Source organism: Barbus barbus (assembly GCF_936440315.1).
Source record: "Barbus barbus genome assembly, chromosome: 10".
NCBI classification, from domain to species: Eukaryota; Metazoa; Chordata; class Actinopteri; order Cypriniformes; family Cyprinidae; genus Barbus; species Barbus barbus.
The window spans coordinates 20545101-20557677 of NC_136738.1; the positions used below are offsets into that span (position 1 = coordinate 20545101).

A 12577-nucleotide genomic window follows, 5' to 3' on the forward strand; every position below is an offset into this window, starting at 1 on the left:
GATCGTTTTCTGGATGTTCATCCACTGTCAGAATTTGTAACTCTTGTGTTGTCCTCTGTCTATATACTTTCCAACTGAAGATTCATGAGATGCACCTTTGAGCAATTTCAGAGAACTGGTGTACGTATAATTGGTTGATCTATATTCTCTTCATTCGTGAAAGTCAATATTCACTTGCACAATTCATGGCAAATTTACAAAAAGTCTAATAGAAATGTGTAGAAAATATGTTTGACAGTTTATGACCACTAGATCAACCATTTTGTATTTAATGACTTATACGATGAAATAATGACTTGAGGTTTTGAGGGGTAAGACTATAGCACATAGAACTATATAATACATCTTGAAAAACATGACAATAGGAACTGATAATGTAGGAAACCACAGAGAAATGTACATAATCAGTTGCATCCATCGAAGGTTCTGATTGGTGTGTGATACATTTTGACTCCTAGTGTTTCCACTTGGGTAATTGTGTGCTAATTGAGCTCAAACTGTGCAGACTTGAGTGAACAATATTGAATGCTAGTGCTTTCTAAATGATCACATGGTGTAAGCACTGAGAAATGTAGGGATTTGTGTGAAGAGTTTTGCAGTAACAGTTCACCAAATCTGATTCGTGTGTTAAAGCAGGGAATAGTGTTTATAGTTCTGCAAAATGGGTGTGCTTTTTGAAAAATGGCGTTATGGTTTTGAAATTTTAGTTCAAAAGCCTGGTTATAGTGTTTTAGCAGTCGAGAAAAACTGTAATACACACCCACATTTACAGTACATTTCAACAACACCAGTTTGATGTTGTCATTAGTTCACCCAAAAAATTAATCATGTGATAAACCATTTACTCACCCTCATGTTGTTCCAAACCTGTATGACTTACTTTCATCTGTGGAACATGCAAGAAGATATACAATGGAAGTCAGAAAACTGTTTGGTTACCAACATTTTTGAAAATATCTTTTGTGTTCTGTAGAAGAAACGACAGGAGGGTGAGTAAATGATGAGAGTATTGTTTGGATGAGCTATCCCTTTAAATGTGTTTTATGTTCTAAATCCAGGTAATGGGGTCATATAACACATTTCATTTTTTCTGAGGGTTAACCAATTTTTGTGCTAAAAACGGTCAGTTTTGTTTTATACATCCATTTGCACCCTCTCTGACCCTTAACAAAGCTCCTTCAGTGAATTGAATTTATAGCAGTGGTTGTCAATGGGAGTGTATTAGAATAGAGAACATACAGTGAAACCATGTGTGGAATATAGACCCTCTCCCAAGGGTCTCTTTACAGGACAATACTGTTTGACCAGGCTTTTGTGCTAGTGGCTTGGACTTCGAGCGCTCCTTCATCTGAACAACAGCCACCTTGGACTCACTGACAAATAATGTTCCTCCATGTGTATTCGCCCTTCATTTGTTTGACATAGTGGGCTCTAATGATCCAGTGAGTGCTCTGAAAGGAGGAGATAACATTTAAAATGTCACATCCTTGGCCATGCTCTGTTTTCCACAAATTGGAGACAAGGTCTTTCTCTCTGTGTGTTGAATGTCACCAGCTGTCTCTTCTAATTGAATGTGCAGCACACCTGTTGGTGTGGCGGTCTGGGTTAGTCTATTTCTTTAGCCAGCGTTTAATGCATAACATTCAAACCCATTTCACGCTTTCATTAACTACATCTGAAGTGTCTTTGTGCATTGTTGTGGTAACTAAGTGAAGAGACAGGTATGGGGAAAAAAGGCAGAGACTAGCAGGATAAAACAGATTTGAATAGACTTTAAGCACATTTTGTTTCTGACTTATAAATATTTCAGCTTCTTGGACCCTTTGTAAAATGTTTGATATAATGGAAAAGAGGGTTTATACACACAGATGTATTAAGCACACAAACATTTTACACTGCACACCTTTTTTTACATCATTGGTAATAAAAAGGAAGTGTTTCTTGAGCACCGAATCAGCATTTTAGAATAATTTCAGAAGGAACATGTGACGCTGAAAACTGGAGCAAAGTCGGCTGATGGCTTCGCCATCACAGGAATAAGTTACATTGCAAAATATATATTTTATGTATGTATTTATTTATTTGTACATAAGTTGACTGAATGTTTTGTATTGATTGGTAGTGAAAAGATCTAAAGAATGATTTGTGTCAAGTTCCTGTGTGCATTCTTCAGCAATTCCTCATTCTGTCCACTTCCTAATGGTTTTCTCTTTCGTTAAAACAGGTAATCTGTGTTTTATGTACTTTATGCATGAATCTAATTAACATCTTTTATGACTGTCTAAATGCACTACTTGTTATTGCTTATGAGCTTTTGCTTCTATGTTACACAAACCTGTGTTTTGTATTAGCATATAACTGGTTTGACCACCTGTTTTGAGAGTACACGGCCTAAAAATGTTGCTTTTCTACTCATTTGAATAAGCATATCTTGTTTTGTTCCACTGCAGTGGTATTGAAGAGGGCAGGAGGAGGTCTCTGTCAGGCTGTAGCACCGATTCTTTGACCTTGGTGTCTCCACGCAGAGTTTCTTGGCGCCAGAAGATTTTCCTAAGGGTGGCGTCACCCATGAACAAACCCTCTGCTTCTATGCAACACGTGGGTGGGTGTACATACTTTAGCGCACACACAGACAGGTGCAACATTACACCCTGTTCTCCCAGCAGTCTATTTATAGTCAACATTGCAGGAGAAATCATTGTTCTGTAAGCTTTAGAACTTCCAAGATAATTCTCCCTTTTACTGCGATATATGAATAGTAGTTTATTATAACACTCAGTACAATGGTATTGCCGACAATATCATAGTACCGTCACAGTATTTTTTTTTTTGTCAGGGAAATCACTAAATTTTTTTTATTCCATGCCATTTGATCATAAGTTTTAGACTTTTTGGTCAGCATCTGCTGTTTTTCAGACCACATGGATGACCGGGAGCTGCTGCCACTTTCTCCTCGGGCTTTGAACCAGGATCAAGATCTTCAGGTCAGCCCCCTGTTCCCAGAGCAGGGCTTTGGTGGAGAGAAGGGCCCGCGCAGTCCAGCTGACTACAGGGCCCTGTGGAAGAAAGCCATCCACCAACAGATTTTGCTCATCCGAATGGATAAAGAGAACCAGCGCCTGGAGGGTTAGTGTTTCTTCTCTTATACCCCTCTCTTAGAATTTAACCTTCCTCTCATTTGGATTCGCTCATAACCGGACAGGCCTTCTTCACTCGGTGGCTGTGTTCACCCAAATGAAAATTCTTATCCTCATTCTAAACCCCTATGAGTTTCCATCAAACATGAAAGGAAATGTATTGTTGCTCTAGATTTTATATGATATAAATAAACAAACATGAATGGTGACATATAAATAATATATATAAACAATAAATATCAATTGAATGGGGCAGTCATGAGGGGACTATTTTCACATTTTTCTGAAGGCATATAATAGGTTTTGTCTGAGAAACAGATCAAAATGTAACTCGTTACTCACTGATCATTTTACCATGTTGGTTTTTGTTACAAAACACATGAAATCCAATGACATTTGGGGTCTTGAATGGAATGCCTTGACATGGCAATTTTGAGTATGTAAATAATAGTAAATTAACACTGGAGATTCTTCAAAACATCTCTTATTGTGTTGCACAAAAGGAAGTCAGTAATGTTAGGAATGACATGAGGGTGGGTAAATAATTTCATTTTTAGGTGAACTATCTTTTTAAATAGTTACTGCAGCTCAAACATGGCACTAGCAATGGCACTAGTGTCGTGTTTGATTTCCAGGGAATGCATAAACTGTTAAAGTCCCCCTGTAGTCAAAAATTGTATCCCTTAAAACTCATCTTTGATAATCAAAATTACATATTTAAATGTTTTTTTCTTGTGAAAATAATTTTCTCGTGCCTGAAAATTGCTTGAATGTAATCTACACCCTTGCTTAATTTACTATAAATTAGCCCCGCCTCCACTGAGTCATAACAGCCAGGGCTTCCTGATCCACGGGCTACTTTTACACGGTTGCCGCAGGTTATTATTTAAGTTAGCGGCTCTAAATTCACGTTAAACCACAGCTTCATGGGTTTTTGCTCTATTTTTTATTTTTGGTTTTGTGCTGGTAATTCTATTGGTAATTGGTAATCCTATCCGTTTGTATAAATGGAGAGAGAGATATGCTAATGATAGGTATCTATCCCTTGACGTGATTGGTTATTGAATTTTGTGACGTAGCAAACCGAGGGATGTTTCAAACCGCGTTTCTGGGTTTGCCTTTGGGAAACTACAGTTTTAAGGAGAAAATTCTCAGCGATGGTGTTAATGGATTGGCACATGATTTGTCTAAAAGCAAATTAAAAACACCACATAGACAAATAAACAACATAAAAAACTTGATTTTCACTACGGGGGGGACTTTAAAAATATAAAAAGATAACAATATGACTTTTATATTCACTATATAAAAGTTTTAGTTGCATAAAAACCTGCAGCAGTAGTTCAACATTTATGGGACATTGTGGAGTCACAGAAGAGGGAGTGTTTCCTCGATTAGACTGTTGTTTTTGCCCTGGCCTTATTTTTAGAGGGGCAAGGGCCACTGCCTCTATTTTACATTCTGGGGCAAAGTTAATTATAGAAGGGAATGTCTGGATGACGTTCACATTCTTTAAGAGTGCACTAGCAGTTCTGTGACCTCTTGGTTACATGTTCAGCCTTAGTCTTTCAGAAATATATATATTTTTCAGTCTCTTCAACACATTATGAAAGGTTAATATTCTGCATTTGTTCAACTTTGCCTTCGAATAGCAAAACTTTGTTTAATATTGCCCTCTGTTGGCCAAACTGCATCACACATAAGACTCAAGTCACTTTCTCTACCTTTTTTTTTTTTTCTTTTTGGTGTTTTCTGTCTTTTTTTTGTGTGTGCTGTTGGATGGGCCGAACTGAATAAATGAGTAGAAGGTAAGAATATATTCGGCCATGGCATTGACGTCTCGCCTGAGCAGGCTGCACTTCAAGCAGTTGTTGGCATGATATCATTGTTTGGCTGCAATGTAGAATACAAACCAGCATGAGGCAGATACATGTTCTCAAGTGCAGCTAAACAATAACAGTTGGCTTTTAGGATATAATTTCCTCCTGCCAAATACAATAATTGTAGAGTTGCACCTTGAGTCTAACAGAGCGTCGTCGTCTTGTTCATCTGCAAAGATGCTCATGTATGCTTTTACCTTGGGTAGTGCAAATATGATGCTTTGTTAAGGTTACTATAAAAGGCCATGCCATTTTGAACCTTGTCTAAATTTGCTATGGAAACTTGTGGTGCATATAACCCAAAATATCAGCAGCATGCATGCTAGAGTTTATTCGCAGTGATGCATGTTTGCCTGTGAAGCTTCCATTGTACATGCATTGCTTGTAAACACTGTTTATTTGTTTTTAGAAATGGACATTGATAAAATTATTGTATGCATGACAGTGATGAATGGTTAGTGGTTCTGATTTTACTTGTGGACCCAGATTTTACATTGGACATAAATCGACACAATACGAAACCTGCAAATAAAGAAAATGTTTTTAGAATAATGTGATGAATGTGATATTTTACTATGAATTATGCATATTTTAAGAACATAAGTTTTGATATGTTCTTAATACAATTTGATGAATGGAATTTTATTATGAATCGTATTGATACAGTATTGATTTAAAATAATTAAATTAAATAATAAACTTTAATTGCAATTTAAATTGCATTTAACATCGTTTTCCCCTTCTGTCCACATTTTTGGGTCACACCTTAACACCTGAGAACCACTAACAAAGAATCTACATCTGTCTCTATGGTAAGAGCAGGTGATAGACCATGATGCCATTTCATTTGGACACTTAGAATGCTTTTAGAACATAATAACAATGCATTCATGTGTCAGTTAGTCTGAATAAATAAATGTTAAATCTCACTAGCATTTTTTTTCTTCCCTGCAGCCAGCCGTGATGAATTGCACATTCGTAAAATGAAGCTGGATTACCAGGAAGTATGTCAGTGCTCAAAAGAGGTGCAGGCCTTTTGGGACAGGAAGTTGAGCAGTCCCTGCCGCTCTAAAGTACAGTGGGACAAAGAAGAGATCCACAGTGCTGTCTGTCAAGGTATGAACTGTTTAATCTGTTTACTTCCATCAATAAAACCATCAAAAAACATTTTGGTCTACATCATTTTTTGTTTTTTACTGTAATGTACACTAACATTTAAAAATTTGGGGTCAGTAAGATTTTTATTTTTCGTTTACTACTATTTTTCTTATTTATACTACTACAATTTACTGTTGATATATTTTAAAACTACAATTTATTCTTGGATGGCAGTTGAATTTAACAGCCATTACTCCAGTCTTCAATGTCACGTGATCCTTAAAATATGATTTTTCTATGCTGATTTGGTGCTCAAAAAACATTTCAAAATAGTTCATCAAAACTTCAAAATAGGCTTTATTTTTATGGAAGCTATTTTTTTCATTATACTTTGATGAATATATAGTTCAAAAGAACAGCATTTTCTTTGAAATAGAAAAAAAAGAAATCTGCAATGTAAAAATCTTTCTTTTAAAAATCAGTTTGATCAAATGAATGTGTCATTGCTTTTGAAACATAATAATTTCTTTAAAAACAGATCTTACTGACTACAAACTTTTCACTAGAAGTGCATACATAATCGTAGATTATTACATTTACATGTGAAATTGTTTGCTATTCTTAATAACCCTTCCTCACTCTGTTTGTTTTTATGTGTTCTCTGTAGGTGTCCCCAAAAGTCGGCGAGGTGAAGCGTGGCTCCTGCTCTCTCAGCAGTATCGTTTACGTCACCGTCTGCCACAGCGGCAGCAGCCCCCTGAAACCCCTTATCAGGATCTCCTCAAACAGCTTACAGCACAGCAACACGCCATCCTGGTTGACCTCGGTCTGTATCTAACCAAAGTACTTCGTTTATACAGCTAATTCACATGCACATCAGAATACTGTTATATTTTTGACCCAGCACATTACTGAAGTGATGTTCCCATTCTTTCCAGGCCGGACATTCCCAACACACCAGTATTTCAGCACTCAACTGGGAGCTGGACAGCTATCTTTGTACAATCTCCTGAAGGCCTACTCCCTGCTGGACACGGAGGTGGGCTACTGCCAGGGGATCAGTTTTGTGGCCGGTTTGCTGCTTTTGCACATGAGCGAGGAACAGGCTTTCGACACTCTCAAGTTCCTCATGTACGACCTGGGCATTCGCCGACAGTACCGTCCCGACATGATCTCTCTTCAGGTGCGCTGTGTGTGTAAGAGTGTCAGTTTTCACTAGTTCATGTTTTTCTTTCAGAACTGGTATGTTTGCTCATCTGATTATGCCTATTGTTAAATGTAGCAGGACTGGTTTTTGTGACAATTAACGGAATGAGCGGATATGTTAATTTGATGAACTGAATGTTATATGAATTACCTTCCTGTTGTATTAAAAACTAGATAATTAAAGAGATTGAATAAATGAAATAAGTAGTACTTTTGACACACTTGTTTAATATTACATACATTTTAGTAAACATAGTGGCTGTTCATCATCAGATGTGCCAATGTTTAATCCCGTGAGAGTGAGCCCGTCCCAGCCAGTCACATTTGAGCTGGTTTAAAGTTCACTCCTCTAAGTGTGAGGACTTTTTCTTCTTTCTCTCTCTCTGTAGATCCAGATGTACCAGCTGTCCCGACTGTTGCACGACTATCACCGTAACCTGTACACTCACCTGGAGGAGCACGAGATCTGTCCCAGCCTGTACGCTGCACCCTGGTTTCTCACCCTCTTCGCCTCTCAGTTCCCGCTCGGCATTGTTGCCCGTATATTTGGTATATTTTACTTCCTATCTAACTAACTTGCTCAGATCTGAATGAATGTATGTGTTGGGGTTCAGATGAACCTGAGGATAGTGGTGAAATGATCTTGTGTGTTATAATGTATGTGTTTCTCACATAAGTCAAGTATTGTAGCCAATGCATAGCCTTTGACTCTTGTGCATGTATGCGTGCTGTGTGGCAGACCTCCTGTTTGTCCAAGGCACGGAGGTGATTTTTAAGGTGGCCCTGTGTTTGCTGAGCAGCCACGAGGGAGAGATACTGGAGTGTGACGGCTTTGAAAGTATTGTGGACTACCTTAAATCCACCATCCCCACCCTCACTCACAGCCAAATGGAAGAGACGATCAATAAGGTACATTTCAAATGGAAAAATTTCCTGCTGCATGTCTAGGGGTTTTGTGTTAAATTATTTATTTCATCCAAAAAAAAAAAAGACACTTTTTACACTTTTGTTACTCTGGCAGTTGGCACGTAACTGGACGTTTTTTTGAATATCAAGATTTTAATATGAAATTTGATGTATTAAATCTAAAAAAATGTCTTCACTGGTTTTAAAATGGTCTACATTGTTACCAAATTATTTTTAAATATTCATACAATAAATGTAAGTATATAAATAATATCAGCCATAGAGTTATTTTAGCTTTATTTATACACTATTACAGTATTTAATATTTTAGAGTTTATTTTTATATTTTTTGTTTTATTTTTAGTTTGTTAGTTTCAGTCATTTTAATAATGGAACATTTTAGTAATGTACGTTTTAATATTTTTTTTCTTAGGTCAGTTTAGTACTTCAGCTTAAACTTACTTATATTTACATATAAACATGTCAAATTTTCATTTCCTTTTTTTAAGTTTCAGTTAAGTTTTAGCTAGTATTTATATTGTATTTCCTTCCGCTTTATTTCAGTTACCGAAAACAATTTTCAAGTTTTATTTTTACACTGATTAGCCATGATTTTGAACATCTCTTCCTTAAATGTAAAATATTGTTTTATTCTTTTTGAGATGCAAACTGGATAGTATTCTGTTAAGTAAGCATATGGGATACTGAATAAGGTTTCACATGCGACTTTTGATAGTAGGCTCACACAGTGTTTCATATTCACTATTTAACCACTAGGTGGTGCAACTTGCTTTTCAAAAATCAACAGACTGTTTTGTTGATAAACTTGAGCAAGATGACAAAAAGAAAATTCATTGACTAGAATTTTTATTTCACAGTTTTTGTTTATATTTGGATATATTTTATGTAAAGGTATGTGTGTGAGTCTCAGATAGCATTTAATTTAAATGAACCTTTGCCATATTTTCTGAAAATAACTATCAGTATGAAATGTGGTCTGCAGGCAGTCGAGATGGACATCTCCAAGCAGCTGCATGCGTATGAAGTGGAGTACCACGTCCTGCAGGATGAGCTGTCAGAAGCTCCTCCACCATCAGAGGACTCTGATAGGCTAGATAAACTGGAGAAAGCTAATGCCCAGCTCAAGAAACAGAACATGGACTTACTTGAAAAACTGCAGGTAGATATATAATACAATATCACAGAATAACACAAGTAGTTGTTTGAAAAGCAGGCAAGTGTGTTGTGCATTTTTTTACCAGTGTGTGGCGGTACAGTACAAAAGACAAACAGCTTGAAACCTAAGATCTTTACAGATGCAACTCTTAGTTTACTACCAAAGAATAATAAAATTGAATTTTGGTTCAGTGTTTTACATTTCAAATGAAAAATAATGGAAATTCAACTGATAACAGCTTGTTGATTTATCATCCATAAGTTTTTATAAATGTGGGAGAATGAATTATCCTTGAAACTCCATTAGTGTAAACATGTAACTTGTTCCTAAACACAACCTGTTGCTTAAAATAAGCAAAACTAACAATTACTAATAGTATTAGTTGAGCCATTGGATCTGACTCACTGTACCCAACTTTACCCCACAGTTCCCATTTTTGGAAAATGCCTTATTTATTTATGTATTTGTTATTTTTGCCAGAATGTTTTCCCCCAGGAATTTCTCAGCACACACACATGCGCACACGCACACACACACACACACACACACATATATAATTTCAAAATGTTAAAATAGAAAACATTTATTTTAAATTGCAATAATATTTCAGAATATTACATTTTTTAATGTATTTAATCTAATAAATGCAGCAAGAATTCTTTCAAAAACATTAAAACGTTTTACCAACCCCAAACTACCACAACGGTAATTTATATGGTTACATGGAAAAATTGTGCGCAGTTTCTTCACAAGATTCCCTCATTATTGATTTTCATGTTTGGCTTTCTTATTAACAGGCGGCTCGGTTGAAGATTCAGACGTTGGAGAGCAGCGTAGAGAGCTTCCTTTCATGCGAGAGCAAGATGAAGCACCTGATCCGTTCTCTGGAACAAGAGAAAGCTTCCTACCAAAAGACCCTTGAGCGCATGCGTAGCAGTTTGCCATCGGATGCCATGGCTGAGGTGGAGATGACCCAACTCAAGTCCAGCACCAATGGGAAAGCCAAAGAAACTGCCTACAAAAAGCCTTGAATCACCATCCTACTGACTGATGTATCATATAGGTACATCAGTAGGGAGTTAGCCTGCTTCTTCCTCTTTTGTGTTCCCATCATGCTTCACCTTTGATGGCCTAATTGAGAGACACACGTTTGATGCCTTGCAGCCTCACAGAGGAAACCTGAAAAAAAACCGAAAGGGTTTTCTTTCCAAAGAGCAGCACAACTTGTGGATTAATGTCCACTTGTGACTACACCCTCACTGTGAAGGTATTTTTTGACCTGGCACTCCAAACCAGGTGTTTGGTGGAAACCAAATATTTACCAGGTCGAACTTTTGCTTAAAGTGCTTCACCTAAAGTGCAGGCAGGAAGTGAAACCATGTGCAGCTGGGTTTCCTCTGCAACTTACAAACAGTCCTGCTGTCCAGACTTCCCAGTTTGGGCTCATGGACTTCAAGCAAATCACTGTCTCAAAACATGAAGAGTAATTTGTCTTCAAACCATCATCTTCAGTATTGCACAGTATTTTGTTTGTGCATTGAAGAAGAGTGCCTGAAGAACGTTGTGTTGGATACTATGCCATAAAAATGTGCGTGTGCAATCTTTGAAATGCAGAGTGTAATGGTCGTCTAGGCATAAAAAAATAAATCCCACAATCCTTTGGGGATTTTACCATTGTTTGGGTTTCTTTTCAAATGATCACTTGTTTTTTGTGTCTCACCAACTGTCCTTGACATCTGCGCAAATATTTTTGTAGAGTATAAGAGTGCAGGGGTCTTGACTTGTGTTGAAATATTCCTCTGTCGTGGAGAGCGGCTCACAAAATATGTTATGATGATGAGAATCTGTCAGAACTTATATAGATATCAAATGCTAAAGCATTGTATTTCATAAAAAGTTTTTTCATTAGACATTTGTATTACAGGTTTTATTTGATGCTAGTTCATTTTGGCCTTGGCATGTAAGCCTAATAGGACAAAAACGACAGATGAGACATTGGTTTAAACCACCTGTTCAGCTTGATGTTGGCCAAATATGATTGTACATATACCGTAAGAAAAATGACACTGTATTAGTCTTTCATCTAACCACATGAATGTGAAGCTAAACAGGAATTTCTACTTGAACACTCATTCTTGTTTGCCTGTTTTCAAATGGTCTGTTTGTCTTGACTGTACAGATCAGAACCTGCCGTGCTTTGACAGTTTAATGAATGAATCATAATTGTAGTAAGATGATCAACTCTAATGTAAGTGTTGTTAAATGTAAGCAAGAGCTTCTTTCTGCTATTCTATGTTCGAGTGAACATAATATGGCAAAAAGTGACATTAAGAAGTGTTCGTCCTGGCCTGGTGGGGGTTACCAGTGCCGTGAATATTTTAACTGAACAACTTTCTTTTAGATATTGATTGTTTTTTGGAATCATTTTCTTTTCAGAAATACATCTTTGACATTGTAAATGGCAAAGACTTGCATATCTTTGAAAGAGTGAAAACATATGGGCACGTTTAATCAAGGCCTGCAAATACATCACCTGTTCAGAGGAGGTACATTCTAGCAATACACCGAAAGTTTAACAATGTGAAGGATGGGGGAGAAATGATTCATCGTGCGAGAACACATTGTCCAACTTTTCAATATTTCTCATTGCTATAATAAAATAGGATGTCTTCATACAAAAAAAATCTGACGATGCACCTGATACATCAGTCATTCTTTTTCAAACTTTGTTCAATGTGCCAAAACTACATCACGTTTCCAGCACAAAGTTTTGTTGGACTACATTTATTTTGGATGCACTTTTGTTTGCAATGGATTTCTGGTCACCATTGAAAGTGTGTGTGCAGTGTGCTGACAATGTCTTGATTGTTTCTTTTGATTTTGGCTGAGCTGTCAGTCCTCTATACTCCATTAAAATCAACTTTTTATAACTCAGTTTCCAATTATTGTTATTATTAGTTGTTCTTGCCAAGGTAAGCATTCTGTAAATCTACACTGAAGAAAGGACACAAGTCACGAGAGAGGAGTCTGTTGACTTGGGTCAGTAAGCAAACTCATAGCAACCACTCAGAACGCCTAGCAACCACATTGCACATTTGCACCCAAGTTCTCAAAGCATTCAGAACATCATAGCAACACAATGGCAATCACAATGCACATTTTTGTAGTTTTAT

At 36.9% G+C, this 12577-nt stretch overlaps 1 protein-coding gene across 5 annotated transcripts in view; it reads left to right on the forward strand.

The window, feature by feature from the left end:
• Positions 1 to 12337, forward strand: part of LOC306876474 (TBC1 domain family member 4-like) — a 36455-nt gene extending 24118 nt beyond the window's left edge. For all 5 annotated transcript variants that reach the window (XM_079427666.1, XM_079427668.1, XM_079427669.1 and 2 more), the window contains 9 exons: positions 2451 to 2602; positions 2917 to 3126; positions 5972 to 6133; positions 6783 to 6941; positions 7054 to 7298; positions 7711 to 7870; positions 8061 to 8230; positions 9231 to 9407; positions 10202 to 12337. In XM_079427666.1, coding sequence (XP_079283792.1) covers positions 2451 to 2602; positions 2917 to 3126; positions 5972 to 6133; positions 6783 to 6941; positions 7054 to 7298; positions 7711 to 7870; positions 8061 to 8230; positions 9231 to 9407; positions 10202 to 10435 — 1669 coding nt within the window. In that variant the 3' untranslated portion in view covers positions 10436 to 12337. The remainder of the gene's footprint in view (positions 1 to 2450; positions 2603 to 2916; positions 3127 to 5971; positions 6134 to 6782; positions 6942 to 7053; positions 7299 to 7710; positions 7871 to 8060; positions 8231 to 9230; positions 9408 to 10201) is intronic.
• Positions 12338 to 12577: the final 240 nt, after the last annotated feature.